The sequence below is a fragment of the Gavialis gangeticus genome, unplaced genomic scaffold (genome assembly GCF_001723915.1).
Source record: "Gavialis gangeticus isolate Ggan-Ray unplaced genomic scaffold, GavGan_comp1, whole genome shotgun sequence".
Taxonomy (NCBI): Eukaryota; Metazoa; Chordata; order Crocodylia; family Gavialidae; genus Gavialis; species Gavialis gangeticus.
In genome coordinates, this window is record NW_017728993.1 from 445,223 (window position 1) to 463,932 (window position 18,710).

The following is an 18,710-nucleotide window of genomic DNA, read 5'->3' on the forward strand; positions in this document are numbered from 1 at the left end:
GGAAAAAACATTCTTGCTTTGCTGCACAGCTCTGAGAGCGTACCTGTAAGCCTAAGATTCTCTATGAGATGCTAAACAGAAAGGAAACCCTAGCTGGGGAACAGGTAATCTAATATGCCAAAGGTTCCCATAGGAACACGCTTCTTTTATTTATTCATGCTTGAAATGTCTGTCTCTTTTGGAGTCTTCCTCTGAGCAAGTGCAGGAGGACACCTTTCGAGCAGAGCTGCAGTAAAGTAGCATCCCTGCTGGTGGACAAACTCCTCAAAGCTCTCAAGTCTCCTGCCTAGTGTTTGTGGGTAGTTTCTTACTGTTCATCTAAAGCTTATCTGGCAGCACTCTTTTAGGTACATGACAAACAGCACAGCCAAAGGACCCCAGTGTGGAAGGAATGGGGAGAAAAAGGAACACAGTTGGGAATGGGGAGGAAAAGTTGCCTGAGCAACTTTATCTGTCACTGATGTATGCAACGCTAGGGAATGAAAAAAGCAGAATTGTTAAAACTGGTGTAAATTTCAGCTGAAATCTTCCTCTGATCCTCAGCTTTCCTGATCAGCAGCTGATTGTTTCCAGTGAGGCTTAAGTTTCTGCTCACAAGGAAAAGCAGAACTGCCCAAGCCCTGAGGCTGCTTGGGCCCCAGCAAGATTCTGCCCTCTATCTCACCTGCATGGCCCAATCCATAGGCACTCTCGAGGCCTTGCTCAAAAGGTAGCTGGAAAAGTGACTTTGGCTTGCTGTAAAATGGTGCCCATTTTACAGAATAGCCTAGTGGCTAAGAGTCCTCATCTGGGAGGTGGGAAAGGAAAGTCTGGGACTGTGCTCCAAAGAATCTTTATTTATACAAAGTGGAATAGCTCCAGCAGAGGGGAGTGTACATTGCCCCAAGGCTTTGTTGGGAAGGGCATCATGTTAATTAAATAAGTAAGTAAAATCTCTCCAGAATATGCTAGAGCAATGGCTTTTACACTTCTTAAACTCAATGGACCCCATAGAAAATGCCAGCTCTTAGCTTGTATATATCCAGGTTGTATCCATATTGGTCCGGAGGAACAAGCAATCAAGACTTGTAGTAGAGATGATATCTTTTATTAGACCAACAAGATTTTTGCAACAAAAATTCTTTAATTGCAAGCTTTCAGGCACAAAGACCCTTCATTAGGCATTGCAGAAAAGATTGTAAAAGTTCTCCTGGGTAGAAATGAAAGTTCATATTTGAGTCAATAGATGGAAAACTCCTCTGAGGAGTCAGTTCATAGCTGTACGGAGTCCCTTACCTCTATGTGAGGTTCAGTGATGATGCAAATTACCTTGAAAAAAAGGCAGGGGCAGTGTCTCAGGTTTCTACCCAGGAGAACTTTTACAATCTTTTTTCAAATGCCTGATGAAGCGTGTTTGTGCCTAAAAGTTTCCAACTGAAGATTTTTTTTGCAAAAATCTTGTTGGTCTAATAAAATATCTCATCTCTACTATGAGTCCTGATTGTTAGGAGTCCTGAAACTGCTTCTCTGATTCTGGCATAGTTAAAAGGAGTACAATTAGTTAGAAAGTAGACCACTATCCTTAGTCTGTAATAAAATGGAGTATAATTAAGTTACAACATAGAGGGTAGGGCTGAAAGATGCTGTATGTTTTAGTGGTTTAACAAATACAGAGATAACATGTTTTTACAATAGACAGCAAAATGGCACTGGCAAAAAGTTGTATGTTCAAGTGAGTTATGCACTTATACATAGCAGGTGTATAAGTAGAGTACACTGTAATAGTTGATTTGTGTCTTCTTCCTGTCACTTATGTGGGAAGGAGGCCATATACAGCCTACATTGTGCCCAGGCAGAGAGAAGCCCTATTTATAGTAAAATAAAATGAGACTGACAAACTGTTTCAATGCAAAACAAGATGTAAATTCCTGTTACAGATTTGGTGAAATTTCACCTACCCAGATATCGCTCCAGGAAAAACAAAAAGTGGACAGTAAATGGTCTCCCTGCACTGGTGCATATGTGTATATTATATAAGCCAGCCAGGGTGACAACCCAGCAAATTATCATTCCCTCTCCTATTTTCAAGCAATGCAGCTGAGCGTAGGCACATTCTGCAAACATACAGAATTTACCAAACTGTTTTTGAACTGTTTTAGCCATAACAGTGAGCCTACCTCTATCAGACCACATCCGCTACTCAGCTGGGAGAATAAACAAGGGCTGTTGGCTTTAAATGCACCATAAAAACTACATTTGAGTTCTGTGCTTTAAGCAGCAGCTTTTTTTCATTTGGTCTGCCTTCAGTGAATATGCTTACTTAAACCTTGAGAAGTCTTTGGATTGAAAATATTAGCCATGGTTCCAGGGCTCTGACACTTTTCAAAGTGCAAGCAGAAGAGACATTACTCAACAGAACTTTATTTAAACTTAATTAGTCACTGGGGATATTATTTATCTCATGGCATATAACAAAACAAAGGTCTGTCACTACCAGACATATCTGAACTTAGCAGATGTATTCATGGCTTCTGGCTTCTATTAAGGATCCTCTAAAAATATGCTTTTGGGTCTTCTCTTTGTGCAACTTTGACAGGATAATAGAATTAGATTTGCTGAATTCCACTAAACTGGAAAGTAACGTGTCATCAGCTTCACTTACTCTTCAAATATTTTTCTCCGGCAAAGCTCATCAATCTAGCTTTTCAGCCTATGAAACATGACGCCATGAAACAGAAAGGGCGACTCAATCACTTGTCCAAGTGACAGGAATGTGAAAAGTTTAACACCAGAGCCAGTGGCAGGATACAGGCTGCCTGGTTTGGGTTTGCTTAGAGCTTGTCTGCATTTCCAGCCTGAATGCAAATATTATTCTAGCACTCATGCAAGTGTCTTGAGGTTTAGGAAGGGTCTTGGGGCCTTTGCTTTCCTAGCTGCTCTAAGATGTGTGTGCTAGAGAAACAAAATACTTTGCTCCGGGGACTGACAGATGCAGCCTTTTAATAGTGCCATGGCTTGCTGAGGTATGGAGTGGACTTTATCATGACTGGAGGAAGCCAGAGGCCAGCACCCACCACAGGAATGAGACAGAAAATGCCCAACAAAGCAGCAAACTAATATACTCACAACATTACTGTTTCACCCGTGCTTTTTGTCTGTCTGCTCTATACCCTGCTTATTGCTCTGTGCCCTGGTTTCCTGCTCAGCTGAACATTTGCCCCTTTTACCCATTTCCCCTCTCTGTTCCTCTTTTTATGCCAACCTGTATGCCTGGAATAGGCTCCTACCTGACGCATATAAAACTCACTTCATGTCTTCCAGGAAACGAAGACATCACCAACCTCTCCATGAAGCATTAATCCTATAAAATGGCCACACTCCCACCCTCTCTCTCACCTGGCAGTCTTCTGTGCTTGCTTTTGTATAATAGGTAAATATTGATATTACATTTTAATTAACACCACCACAACCCTGCCTTTGGGTGGAAGATTATAGTAATTTGGGCTATGTTCGAGAAGCACAGCAGATGCCAAAATTGATGGTAAAAAAAAACCAATAGAAAGGCACACATGCATCTGCAAGGAATGCAATACACAGAGAGTCTGCGTGTGACCAACTTGCAGATCTAGCAGGTGTCAGAGAAAACCATGTGCTATTTGAATGCTGTAAAACACATTGACTTAATACTGAAATATTAGTCTAATGATATGGGACCAGATCTTCGAGCCTTCCCAAACTGTGATTCATACATGGCTACTAACCCCTTTCCCTTCTTCAGGGATCAAGGCTGGGGGCAGGAATAAGAGTGACGCAGGAACCATTATGGTGGCTCTGGTCATCTGAGGATTTCCTCGCACAGGGAAATGCCTGACTTGGCTGTACTGCAATGCACCTTCAAGCAATCCTGAAAATCTTATGATTTTTAAAAGGTTTAGAAAAACAGAATGGCAGCTGGGAAGTCATCTGTGGATGGGAGAACTATATTACAAACAGAAGCCATGTGAATGGCTGCAGTAGACTGCACCATGACCCTAAATTACCAGTAGGCTCAAAGAGCAAATCTCGAACTCGGAGTCCTGTTCATTCAGGCACTTCGTTGTCAGCTGGATGAAAGAGCCTAACAAAAATAACCCAGAACATCTGTAACAAACTGCTTAGCAGTCTCTCCTAATGGCAAATCTGTTCAGGGCAAAAAAAATGGCAGCTTGAAGAAAGCAGAGGAAACGCTTAAAAAGAAGACTTCTCTCTTGATAACAAATGTAAGGCCTTTTCCTGAGAGCGTGTAGGGAGAAGAATGCTAAGCTTGACTCTTCTCTCTCCCACACCCTCAACCTCTTTTTTGTAAGACAGTAACTGTCTAACAAAAGACTCAGTGTTGGTCCTTAACCCAAGTGGACAGCTTGGAAAAAGTCTGGTAGTGTGAGACAGACAGAAAATATATGGGTGATAAAGCATCTGTTCCTTATCCTGGAGGGAACCAATGATTAACACTATCAGGGAGTCTTCTTGCTAGAGGAAATCAGTGAAAATGTTTTTGGGTTTGCACAGTGCTTTCTGGAGAGATCGTGTTTTCTTTCCAAATCTGTGCTGAGATATTACAAGCAGAACAACTCATCCTGTGGGTCCTGTGTAGTCCTTGAAAACTGCTCCGGTTGTGAAAAGAAATCTAAGGTATGCAGCTGGCACGGTTGCTTTTTTTAGGCCCCAATCCTTGAAAGACATCTGTAACAGTGCAAAGCCCCACCAGCACTTTTACAGAGACATTTTTGTATTAGTCACGTGATACTACTACGCTAGTAGATACTACCATGTAGACACAGGGCTCTGACTGTGCAACCCCTTGGCAGAATGGAGGGCTTACAGTAGGAGGTATTTGGAATGAGGACATGTAGAAATGGGCATGTTCATCACCAAGCACATTAAGACTTTTGGGCCTTCTGTTTAGGCCTTTTGGGCTCTGCTGTGCTGTAAATTCAGCATAAATTATAAGGAGCACTGGGGGAGAGATATGAAGTCTTGCTGCAGCCAACATGTGCTAAGTTCTTTGTGGGAGGAAGTTACTCTTGCACATATTGCATCCCCTGCCAGGTTCCAGCCTGTGTTGCAGATTGAACTGCTCTTGTAGAAACCATTTCAAGAGCAGTAATCAAGCAAGATATTGAATGGTGCCAGCTACCCATTTCATTCCAAGCTGTTGGTGGCAGGTTTCTGGTATGGTTCCCTTATCCACAATTAATAGGGAATTCTTTTACAACATCCTAGGCTACATCATAATCTATAGAGATACCTTTTACCATCAGAGGTGGACTACAGTGCAATTTTGAATGCATTTACAGCACAGTTTCTAACCAAGTCTACCAGTATGTTAGCCTCACAATACAAACTATAAAGAAAATGAGGCACACAATCATTTCAGCTTATGTCAACTGCTTTGTGTCTGGAAGCTGCTTGGAGCAAATAAGGGTTTTCTTTTGCAAATTTACCCTTGGACTATATTGGAGGTGCTAAAAGTGCAAAGAAGTAGAAAATCTACAATTAAAGCTTCTAAATTGTGATGGTTGATATGTTAAGCAGTCTCATTAGATAGGCAATTAGAATGCATTGCTATTGCATCCAGTTCATTATGAGGGCACCGTGACCCGCCTCTTATTACTTCACACATAGTAACGGTTGCCATGTAGGGGAGAGACTCACTAAACACAAACACTAAAGTTACAAGGCAAGAAACAAGCAAATAACTTCAGTGTCATGCCTGTTTAACTCCATGTACGGTACAGAGAGATTTCATTAGATGAATTGTCTTTTCTGCAATCCAGAGTTGCATGCTGAACACTTTTTCAGAGGATAGGAAGTGGTCAGAACCGATAAAAGTAGAAGAGGTGCAGAAATATTCCAACTGAATGTGCCAAAAACACAGTGCCCTGCTCACTTGCCAAATTTACACTTTCTCAAAAATTAATACCCTAAGAAACTATTGTCATTAGAAAGTCAAGTCATTAATCATCTCAGTATGTTGTATAATTGAAAAATTACTGAAACTGCAGAAACCGTTCTCATTTTATTTTTCACTTTGCCTCTGGGTGAATCTTTCTAGGTTCTATTAATAGAGCTGGATTTTTAAAATTTGTATTACAGAGAATTTGAGGGGGAAAAAAGCCCATTTAAGTAACCCTTTGGGTTACAGAGGAACCCATTTCAGGGAGCTAACGAGCTCAGATGTCATACTGAGAACATTAAATTACATGAGAAGAGGAACTGTTGCAGTAGCGGCTTCACTCTCTCTCTTTCTGGGTGTCTACACAGTAACCTAAATATGTCATTCTCTCATTCTTTTCATGCAAATCTATTACACTCAGCAGCAAAATCTGGTCCTTTTTAGTAAAAGAGCTAACTCAGGGTCTGTCTCTCTTTCTCCTGACCCTCACCCCTATCTCTGCTTCCCTTTTGAATGGCATCTGGCAACAGCGATGCATTTTACATCAGATGTTTTATTTCACCAGATGAGTATTTCTGCTTTGATTTATATTTTTAATATGGAAGGCCTCAGCATCCTTCCATATTAAAAATGTGTGCACAGGAGTGTGCAGGTGTGGGCACATTCTCTCTCCATCTGAGGCATTCATCGACAGCGAACTGTATTTTATTTGCTCTTTTATTCCAGGCTAGTATTTTAACCCTTTACATCAACAGCCCTTCTGTCCCCTGAGGAGCCCCGAGGGCAGAATGAACAAGTGCTGGCCTTTCTCTGCCATTACAGTTTTTGATGGCTGGGTGGTGCTAGAGAGTAAAGCATAAATCCGTCTCTCCTAGCAGAGATTAAAAGTGTCATTTCATTTCTGCAGTGCTCTCAGTTCCCATGAGATCGAGACGGGAGATTGTTAAATTTGCCCTCAAACTCAGGTCTCCCAAGTGGTAGTCCAGACTACTTCAGATATGAACTGTAATGTTACGGTGATATAGAGAACACAGATCTCACACAGCCACAGACAATATTGCAAATGGTTTTCCTTTTCCGAGGAAGCGGAACACACAAAGTAGCACCGGTCATTACATTTTTCCTTTTCCTCCTCATTTCAAATATGGCACGTCCTTCTACATCCTGGTAGGTGACATCCTGGCTCCCTGGCAGGGGGTGTTGCTGTTACTTCAGGGAGCAAAGAATTTCATCCAATATTTCTAGTATCTAGGACAAGACGGTGACTCTAGGCAGAGCCCTGAACAAAGGGTCAGACCAACTCCCAGGAGCATTTCCACAAGACCTTGTAACATAGATATACATCTCTGAGGCACAATACCCTCCCTGCTTCCTGCTTCCTCTGGGGAGGAGATGCTAAGGTGTTTTTCATAGCAGCTACAAATTCCCATGGCTACAAATTCTAGGGCTGTACGGGTGGCAAGATGCAACAAATTGTGGACCAGAATCCAAATGGGCTCCTAAGGGGGTTTGTTACGATCTTGTGGTGGAAGTAGGCCAGTCTATCTCTGGCCACAGTACCTAATAGCAGTACCCCATTGTCACCCAGTACTTTTTGCCCTCATGCCTTACCTCACATTGCACTTTTAGATCAAAGTTAAATAATGACAACAGCAACAGAGTGACCTAGATAAACTGGAGGACTGGCCAAAAGAAATCTCATGAGGTTCAGCAAGGACGAGTACAAAGTCCTGCACTTAGGGCCGAACAAGCCATACAGTCTGGGGGCTGACTGGCTGGGGGCTGAAAAGGACCTGGGGGTTACAGTGGGCAATAAGCTGAATATGAGCCACCACTGTGCCCTTGTTGCCAGGAAGGCTAACAGCATGCTGGGCTACATTGGTAAGTGTGTTGCCAGTAGATCAAGGGAAGTGATTATTCCCCTCTTCAGCACTGGTGAGGCCACATCTGCAGTACTGTGTCCAGTTATGGGCCCCCCACTATAGAAAGGATGTGGACAAATTGGAGAGAGTCCAGCGGAGGGCAACAAAAATGATTTGAGGCTGGGGCACACGACTTGTGAGGAGAGGCTGAGGGAACTGGGCTTACTTAGTTTAGAGAAGAGAAGACTGAGAGGGGATTTAATAGCAGCCTTTAACTACTTGAAGAGAGGTTGGAGAGAGGATGGAGCTAGGCTGTTCTCAGTGGTGACAGATGACAGATCAAGGAGCGATGGTCTCAAGTTGCAGCAAGGGAAGTTTAGGTTAGATATTAGGAAGAACTGTCTCACTAGGAGGGTAGTAAAACACTTGAACAGGTTACCCAGAGAGGTGGTGGAAGCTCCATCCTTGGAGGTTTTCAAGACTTGGCTAGACAAAGCTTTGGCTGGCATGAACTAGTTGGGAATGGTCCTGCTTTAAGCAGGGGGGTGGATGAGATGATTTCCTGAGGTCCCTTCCAACACTAATTTTCTATGATTCTGTGATCAATAGAGTCCAGAACTAGCAAATAAAATGATAAACTATATCTACTCAATCACATTGCCTAACATTGTAGCCTTCCTACTGCTATCCCAATACTTTACTTCTGTTTGTCTAGACTGCAAGCTCTTCAGGACAGGAAGTGGGACATTCTTTATATCCAGAAAATTCACATTTATTAAACATATAAATATTTGTCCTAGCATTGTTAGCAATAGGTCATGCCATTTTCAGAACTTGCAAAATGACACTGTGAGTAAATGGGGCTCAGACATTGCTCAAGATAAAAGCTACATACTCCAGATAAGGGAAGGGGGAAAGAGAGTTTAGGAGTATACAGTAATAAATCATTCTGAGATTAATGCTGTTCCATAAAATGTATCTCCATCTGCCTGTTCCTGCATGAACTTTCTGTCTCTTTTTCCCCTAGTTCCTTCTAACAAGGACATCATGCCCACCTCTCTCTCATGCCGGCAGAGTAAATAAGCCATAATTGCCACAAGTCAGCAAAAATTTTTTCTCCACAGATTTATGCAGGGCTTTAATTTCTGCTAATAAGGTGAGTCACTGGAAGAGCCCTGGCTCTGCATGAGGGCTTGTAGATCCTACCATCCTGCTTTTCGTGGATGACCTGTGCTAATATAGCTGCCTCTAGTGGCTTGAAGATGCACAAAGGTGTATGAACCTGCTGCTGCTTTGAAGTTACCTATCACTGGTCCTTTGGTTCATGCAAGCTCAAGGTTGGCACAGGTCCCCTAAAAAGAAGCAGCCTCCCAGAACTCACAATGCACTCATTCCTCATAGCCTGAGAAGCAATCACACTCGGAAAGAGACGTATACAACTGTGCAACAGCATCACTTAGTGCCTCTCACCATATCAGTTTTACAGCACTTGTCCACCATCTACCGCCTTTCTCTGTCTCCAGCCAGAACCATCCCTTGCATTCATCTGCACTATTCAAAAAATTATTTAACTTTTATTCCCTTCACATTTTAAATGTAAAAATATGTCACACTATATAATAACTGGCTTCTCTTGGTCCACTGGCAAGCACTGGGCAGGTACCTTATGTAGCAGACTTACCTCTTCAGCTCCAGATGAGTCCTGGGCTTGAGATTCCGCTATTCTGATTGGTGGAGCCCACACGCCAATCAGAAGCAAACCAGGAAAAGCAATGCCACGCCCTTTCCCCCAAGGGAGGGGGCAAGGAGTAGTTTGGACCTGGTTCGAGACTGCGCCCAGCCAGGTCTGGAGAACTTTGGGGGTGGAGCCCCTGAAGCCTATAAAAGGGGAACATGCTCAACACACTGGGGGAGAGAGACACAATGAGAAATGGCAAGGAGAGAAGAGCTCCAGAGATGACTATTATTGGGACCCCGCCTGAGCCTCAATGGTGTGCAGATCGGTGCACGGAGAGCTGGCCCTGGAAGCAGCTCGAGGCCGCACACAGTGTGCAGATCAGTGCATGGAGAACCGGCCCTGGGAGCAGCTCAAGGCTGGTCAAGTTAGCACCAGCTCTAGGCTGAGTAACCAGAGCCCCGCAGTGTGGCTCTGCATTAAACGAAAAGAGCCCCAGTGCCCAGAGCAGGGCCCAGGAAAGGGAAGAACCCCCGGTGCAAGGCCAGGAGCCAGTAAGGGCTCAGCTTGTGTGAGAGCGCCCTGGGTGTCCAGATGGCCGGGCACCAGGCCATCGAGAGGAGCTGGGGGCACCACTGGAGAGAGGCCCTAGTGGGACTGGCCACCAGGGGATGAGCCTTGGCTGCTTCAGAGCGGGCACATGAGCTGCTGGGGAAGCGAGGCCTGCAGGGGAGGTGGGCTTAGGAAAGGAGGGTCTGCTGCCTTCACCCTTCTCCACTGTGGGAGGGGGTGTGTGTCCACATCCCGGGGCGGTAAAGGGCCATAAAGGCTCCAGGGAACACCCTGGGAGGTGCTGAGTGCACTATTTATGGTATTGTTTTCTCAACTTACCTAGGTTATTTAAGTTGATCCCCATAGGTGTTTATTGTATTGATGCCTTGACTTACCTGTTTCAATGTGTTAATGCCAGTTTCATGCAGGAGGCATTAATTATTGTATATGCTGTGAGTCACCTGGTTTATGCTTTTGTAGTCCCTAGAAGTGGTGTTATACGTTGGTATGTGGTGTCACTTGTTAATTTTACTGCAAATATTTAACCTTCCTTATTTATATTTATTGTAGCAATACATTTGTATATAGTTAAGTGCTTGGTCTCAGCTTGACTCTGTAGAGAGGACAGGGAACTGCTCCCAGGTGGCAGGCCCCTCTTCCAGCACCCTGCCTGACCACCATCCCTTCCATTGGAAGACAGGGCACACCCCCTGGGTGTACCCAGGCCACACTTACAAACTGAGCACTTGTACCAATCTGCCTCATTGGGGACTGTCACACAATAAAACTATGCTGCTGTGTTTGGAGTTTGGCAGTACAGGAGTTTGATTAAATACTCTTACAGGTGTTCTTATTGTCTTTGTTTTTTCAATACTGGGAGTCTACACTACTAAAGCACTCACTGGGGCCTAAACAACAAGATAGCACCAATAACATTTTAACCACCTTAGATCAGGGGTGGGCAAAATGCAGCCCACAGGCCATTCTATCCAGCCCGTGGGGCCCCTAAAAACTTTTAGAAAATATTTATCTGCCCCTGACTGCCTGTCATATGGCCCTTGATGGCTTGCCAAAACTCAGTAAGTGGCCCTCCTTCCAAAATAATTGCCTGCCCCTGCCTTAGATGCATCATGTTGGGATGGGACTGGATGAGTAGAGAGGAGTCTGAAATGCTTTTCAAGCCCTGCCACAGCAGCAATGCTAGTGATATGTCAATGAAGCACACTGCTATTATTCAGTTAGGTTAGCACCCACTACATGTTAGGTCCATCAAAATATTCAAGAAGAACAATCCCTGCTCTAGGAAGCTTTTAAGCCAGGAAAGAGATGGCTCTCTCCTGGGACAGACTCTCCTAATGCTGTCCCAGATCAAGATATCACCCACCCAAAAATGACAGACACTTACCTTTGTGACCAAACAGCATAAGCTCTTGCATTCAAGGCATATTCCAACTCAAAGCGGCTACGTAAAGCTGCAACATGACTGCGGCCAGGGCCGCCTCGTGCCACAAGACAGTCCGAAGAAGAGGAAGGAGAGAGAGAGCCACTGCTGTTACTGGAGGCTGGAGACATCAGCTGCATTAAAAAGGGCACTGTTAATATTTCCTCATGAACTTTTCCAAGATTTAGAGGCTCCATAGGACTGAGCACATGTGAAAGAGCCCAAGATTTCTGCTGCAGTCCTGGATTATTTTTAGTTCCCTCTTTCTCATTAATATTTGTGCCCCATCTTTCCTTTACATCTGTGGTTGGAAAAAAAGAAGCAGCCTCCTGACTTCAATCAGCAGGAGAAAAGAGCTGCATCCCACTTGCCAACAGAAGTGGCAAATTCATCATCACTTGGAGTCCTTAAATTGAGATTGGATGTCTTTCTAAAAGATATGCTCTAGTTCAACTATGAGTTATTGGGTTTGATCATGTTCACTTCTATAGTAGAGAAGAATAAATTCCCTCCATAGCAGGAATTACTGGGTGAAATTCTCTGGCCTGTGTTATATGGGAGGTCATGCTAGATGATTATATTGGTTCCTTCAGGCATTCTAATCTGTGAATCTCTCCGTAGCAACCCAGAATGGCAGGGCTGCAGAGTGTCAGGGTAAGCAAGTGAAATATATGTACATGTAAATATAAAGATTGTGACCTGACTTCCTGTGATAGCAAAAGTCTGGACTCAGTGACCTAGGTTCTCCTTTCTAGTCTTATGCTCTTACATAGTATTAGGAGGCATTTAAAGGATTCAGAATGAACCAAGGTGATTTGCTGAGTGAGGGGGAAGCAGAAGAGAGGAAGTGGAAAATAAAAAGAAAAAAAAAATCTTATTACCTCAAATGTCAGCCTTTGCTGCCTGCTGTACTTAACAACTCTCTACAGATTTTGCTCCTTAAAACTCTCCCTAAACAAGGCTTTGCCATGGACACAGTGGAGCTTAAGACTAACTCCCTAGCCAGCTCCCTTGTTTTTTTGGAATGTAAGCTCCTGCCCCAGATTTCATCCTGCATGCACTGCTGCCTATGTATCACAGAAGTCAGGTCTCCCATGAGAGAGCATGGTTACATGCGATATAGTGCTTCACATTCTTTTTAAACTTAAAAGCTTCCACCTACACATAAAGCAACCTGCTGCAGTCAGACCATGAAGAAATGTAATAGATTATGGGTGTCTGCCGTGACCCTTAAGCTCAAGAACAGTAATACATTTAAAAAGAAGAGGAGAGTTTTTACAACTCGCCCATCCACATACATCCACACAAATAGCAAAGATCATTCCAGGAACTGAAATCCTGAATTAAGCTTACTTTCTATTCGATCACGTGTCTTCAACAGTGTGAATGCTAATAGATCTAGCTGGTTATTAGCCTCAAAGCCAGGCAGGAAGTTAGTTTTGTTTTCTTCTTTGCATGTTTTCTCTTAATTCCCTTCCCAAAGATTCAAGCCAGGCTGATTATCTTTTCTAGCTAAGCAGACCCTGGTTTGATGAAGGGGAGAAATGACTCTGCAAAAGACTATATTATAGTCCCTATCTCTCAGCACTGTCTCTCTCTCTGCAGTGTTACCATTTCTGAGACCCAATATCCACTGTTCATGGCAGTGTGTTGTGTTGGGCCGGCCTTCAGGCATCTGCTGCTTATGGCACCTACAGGCTATTGTTACTATATCATCTTAAAATGTAATGGGTCAGTTCACAAGTCTATGAATCCACTCAAAAGACTCTGCTTTCTGTTACAAAACAACTGTTTGCTTCCACTCGTGCTGCACTCCAACTTGTAATCACATATCACACAGCTGTTTGGTGCTTTCGCACTGCAGTTGGCAGGAAGTCATATCTTTACCTCGATATTGCAAAGACATTCTTCTAGCTTGGTGACTACTTCAGAAAATTCTGGTCTTCCCTGTAAAAACAAAGAGAGAGGGGACAGGAAGGGGGGAAAGCACACTTTGTGCTTTAAATAGAGGATCAGCTGAGAAAAGAAATTTTAGTTTTTAAAATGTGGATATCTCCATTTGAAAAAAAAACTTGGCAAGGGAAGTTGATACAATATATAGATAATCCAGCTCATCCATATATGCCAATATACTTCTCATTTAAACTGTACAAAAGGAGGACTGATAATGGATTGTCTCCAATCCTCTTTCTTCTATAATCTTTACCATTTTCGTGAGTATGCTTATAGGTACTATAATAATTGCAAGTTGAGCTTGTAATATGACCTTCTAACAGAAACGTCAAGCACAGCACTTATGATTCTTACAGGACTTCCCAGTGTGTATCTTATCAGATATACACTTCAGGAGATGACTTTTTAAACTCCTGGTCACAAAGTGCTTGGGGACAGCTCCCTGATCAATACGTGGATTGGCAGCAACTTTTTCCCTCCCTTGATTCATATATATTCGCAATTTCTCTCAACAAAAATTGCCTTAAAAATGGTCACTTGACATGCACACAGTTGTATCTTTTAAGAATTTTAGGGTAAGTCTATGTAGCTGTAACTCACATGAGCAGTCACAGCAATTCAGCACACATAAGCAAGGTTTCAGAATTTGTCTCTAAACCTTAACCTTGCTGAAATAATGAAAAAATAGAAAATTTGTAGGCTTAAATAGCTGTTTCTTTGCTGCAAAATATGAGAAGGATAATGACTAATCAAGAAAAATGTGATCAGTGCCATAGGCTTGGGAGCTAATACCAATTTAGCAGAAGTACCATATGAGAAAAAAGCGATTTTATTAGTATCAGTGACTGAAGAAGAAGAATATTGAAAGGGCTGTAGCTATCCCATGCTAAGAGGCTGCTGTTTTACGTACTGTGAGATATACTGTAGAATGCATTCCCATCACAGAGTTCTGTTACACACTCCAACTGAATGCTAGTAGCGAGAGCATTGAGATAGTGTAGTTTTGTTATAGTCATGCAGATCTCACAAATTGGAGACTCAATATTAAAACTTTATTAAATATTTTTCACCTGACTCAATTTTTTGCATAGGTAGAACAGGTTAAGTTCTTCCAAATATCCTGTCTCTCTACATGGAATCTGTTGTAGAAGCAGAAATGGGTTTTCTCAAAGACTCTTGTCTTCTTTGATTTGTCTCAGGAGCACTGAGGGAGCTCTTCTCTGGATGCTCCAGAACCTGGTTGTGAGGTTATGCAGGGGCTTTCCTTTGAATCTAGACCTATGCTTTACCTTAAACTGGTATGCAATTACGCTGTCTCTTTTTATACTAGGTCCATCATCACAGCATCTGTGCTTTCAGTTCTGTAAGAAACTCAAACAAATGCATATTCTACAGCATGTGAATAGGACTCAGTATCTTTGTCTGTGAGAGACGATAACCTGAGTATGCATGAGGTTAACTATGAGCACAAAGTTTTGTTCTCTAATTTGGAGGTTCTTGTAGGGCCTGTGCCTAAATATCTGACAGATGCATAGCTTTTTCATTCATAGTGTATGTTTATTTAAAAAGCAAAACAAAACAATGGAAATGGAAGATTCCAGTCATAAATACTGCCCAATAGTTGTTGCTGAGACATAAATGCACCATGCTCACAACAAATTAAAATCCTACATCACTTCTGTTATTTGCCTGTGCAAATTTGCAATTGAATCTTGAATATGAAATGCTGATACTATGAAATACACGCTCTTTATTTTTCTTCTAGGTACGTTACTACTTCTGCTTGCTATGGCGATTCACTTAATAACATCATGCCCCTCTTCATGCATGATATGCTCGGAAGATGTTACTCTGTGTCAAGGATTAACACACATGCTAGGTAACTATGACACTAAAAAGAATTGATATTTATCCCATAATCTGTATTGGCAGTTTTGTGACTCCATTGCTGAGAGGTAAACTTTTACAGAGCAAACCTTTCACATGCTAACTAAAGAGTGATAACATTGTTTTATTTCTCTTTGCTTTGCAGCCTCACTAAAACTATTCTAAGGCCTTCAGAAGTAATTGAAAACCTTTGTTACTGAGACTGGAGTCATTTCACGCAGCAAAAACACTTTTAAAAAAGAAATAGATCATTTTAATAAGTTTTGTCTACATTTTGTGCAAAGTACAAGCCAGCCACTGGCTGATCGAGCTATCAATTGCCTCATAACCCTGCCATGCAATTCCACAGCATTAGTAAGATTAAGTGATGTACCAATGATACAGATTAATATCAAAGTGCTTTATAACTCTGAAAGAATGGTTTCTTTTTATTGGGACTAAATGAGCTGTGGAAATACTAACAAGATACGTGGCTCTATCTATTACACATTGCTTGCTTAAGTCAACAATTTAATAAGATGCCTTATTAACAACTTTAAATAGAATGTGACTTACATGCTGAAGAATAGTAACAGATACTTTATTACTACAAGCATAAAGTATCTATCCTACTACTGGCTCACAAATGGAAAGACATTAGCTACCTTAAGCTAGAAATACTAGTGACCATATAAAACTAAATAAGGACACTTTGCATTAAAGCACTTTTCATCTACAGTTCTCAAAAGGCCAGATTCAGATTGTGCTGGTAGCAGTTTCTACTTTGGTACAGCTACACCTACAAGTCAGGATCTTGTCACGAGAGGACAATTCTGATCAACATGGTTAGGCACCTTGTTGAGAGAGTTATGTGCCTCCGAAGGGCAATCCAGAACACGGTAGGCACTGCATTAGCCTAGAGTTAGCCAGTAGGAAATAATAGATACAGAGATGTCTCTATGCACACTGACAGATGTGCAGCTCCCTGCTGTAAGTCATGGCACTTCACAGGGCGCACCATGAGTTACAGCATTACCCCGTTTGCTGTAAGAGACATTTGCTGTTGGGGGGCTGGAGGGATTGAGCTCCAGTTTGGAGCAGTTATGTGTCTGCAGCTGCTCTTCCATAGCCAGCCCACCTCTCCCCGCCAGCTTTGGTGCTGTCTCCAGAATGGGAGGGTGGGGTGAGAGGGGAGGGAGCTCAATCTGGGGTTTGTCCCAACGCAGGCTGGGCAAATCCCAGGCAGAAGTCCCTCCTGTTCCTTCGCCCCCTCCCATTCTGAAGGCAGCATTGGGGGTTGTATCAGACAAGCCTTGTCCCCGGCGCATGCTGACAGATGTCAGTGAAGGCATGCTGCTTTGGAGTGTTCAGATTGTCAAGTGATCCAGCACTTTTAAAGTGCTCTGCAGCCATGCACTTCTGTAAGGGCACAGCTGTAGCATGCTTTCAAGGGGCCAATCACACAACAAATGTAACTTCTGTCTGTGTCCTAAATTCCTGCCCCTCTTCAGAGCCTGGGCACTTAACTCAAAGCTGAATATCCATCCATATCATCTCAAGATCCATGGTATCCAGAAGGCATTTTATGTGGCAGTGATGGTGCATCACCTTTTTTTTTTAAATAAAAGCCTAGTTTAGCATGCTTGTCCAGACTGTGGGAAACAGGGATTTCAGGTCTTGCTCAGCTTGAAGGGATTCAAATATACATCTTCCGCTTTTCAGGAAAGTCCCCTAACCACCAGGCCATAGAAGAGACAGGGTAGGGGCACTCTGCAACCCTCCCCCTGTCCCATTACAGCTGGGCCATTGTGCCATCCAGAGGGCAGGATTCATGGATCTAGAAGGAGAACAGGCAAGGGGGCGGGGAATATGGGTCTGCGTTCTCTGCAGTGAGGAGGGAACTCCTTTGGAGTGGGTAGGTCAGGATTCAGTCCTTGTTGCCACATCACGGGTTCGAAAACAGAAATATTCTTGGCAGCAAAGACTGGAAGCCAGGCTTCCCTGAATTGCCAACTCTAGCAACAGCTATGTTTCCAAGCAACCATGTGTGTGACCTATTGTACAGAACTTTATGTGCAGCACCGAGCACAGTGGGACTCTAGCTGCTATAGTAATACTACCAGAAATATTTACCTTAATGCAGAAATGAGAACAGGCCACAAAAGCAACACCTAAAGTTCTCCTCCTTTCACTGCCTTTTTATAATTTTAGAGGGGGCGTTCATTTACCAAATTTGCTACTGCTAAATGAGATGAGATAACTCCTGGGACTCCTCCTCTCCCCATTATAAAACTGTCATAACTGGCGGGTGTTGGAGATGTGCTGCATTAATTCATTGTTATTCACCTTTTTATCACCTTTTATCCAGAAGATAGCATTATAACGCACCCTCAAGTAATTACTGCAATAGCACTGAACATACTTTGAAGTCAAGAGTATAGTTACCTTTTATCATGGAGAGGAGTTTATTAAAAGCAACACATGTACGTTAGGGGTCTGTGCTCACCAGCATTAATGAGTCCCATGTGAAAATCCCCAGTGCAAACAGGGAAAAGACCTCCATCATGTTTATTACTTTTAGCCTCTGGCAGAGAATTCATATTGAAAAGGTGGGAAAACAAACAAATGAGCTAGAAGGGCAGATACACATTAATATTTGTAAGTTGGTTCTGTAGCTCAAAAGCCAGTCTCTACCCAGGAGAGGCCCTTTTTAAGAGTAGCGGGGGGGGAGGGACAGGGGGCTGCTGGTCAAAACACAGCACATTGGCAGCGCTGCATGTGGTGGACTTACACAGTACTTTCCTGCACCCTGCCTCGCTCTAAGTGCTGTTCGCTTCTCACTTTCACAAGCAATGGAAATTTCATCCCCAAAATAACAACCACAATGATAATAATAAGCAATGCATTAACTTTGACATCTAGTGGAACAGATGGTTTTCAGTTTCTCAAACAAATATGTCATGTCAGAGTACAGAAAGAAATCCAATATTCTGATGCATGCTTACATGAATAAACCAGCACTTAGTTGATTTGGGGGCTTGCGTGAAAGCTCCCATTTTATCCGGGCAAGACAGAGATTGTGATGGGGCAGGGTGGGAAACAGCTGGAGCGGTGGCAGAACTTTCTTTGGTCCTGCCAGAGTGACAGTGACCCCTACAGAATAAGAAGCAAGGTGTGCTTCTTGGAAGTGTGATTAGACTCCAGGCTGCTCAGGCAGTGATTGGGGCCAAATGCACTTTTCCATCAGTACTTTCTGTCTCTGATGAAGGAACCTTGTTACAGTTACATCCTTTGCCATGTCTAGAGTGCTGCACTATCCCGTACCTGCACCTTGAAACATTGTGGAAAATTACATGTATGCAGAATACTATGGCTAATTGATATATTGTGTTCCTGTGGGCACGTTGCGCCAGTGCTCTGAGCATCAGTGGATTCCCAGGTGGAAGG

The 18,710-nt window shown here is 43.0% G+C and overlaps 1 protein-coding gene across 2 annotated transcripts in view; it reads right to left on the reverse strand.

The window, feature by feature from the left end:
• Positions 1–18,710, reverse strand: part of LOC109305407 (serine/threonine-protein kinase TNNI3K) — a 291,292-nt gene that overhangs the window by 16,822 nt on the left and 255,760 nt on the right. For both annotated transcript variants that reach the window (XM_019528397.1, XM_019528398.1), the window contains 2 exons: positions 13,332–13,391; positions 11,409–11,578 (listed from right to left, as the gene is read on the reverse strand). In XM_019528397.1, the coding sequence (XP_019383942.1) occupies positions 11,409–11,578; positions 13,332–13,391 (230 nt within the window). The remainder of the gene's footprint in view (positions 1–11,408; positions 11,579–13,331; positions 13,392–18,710) is intronic.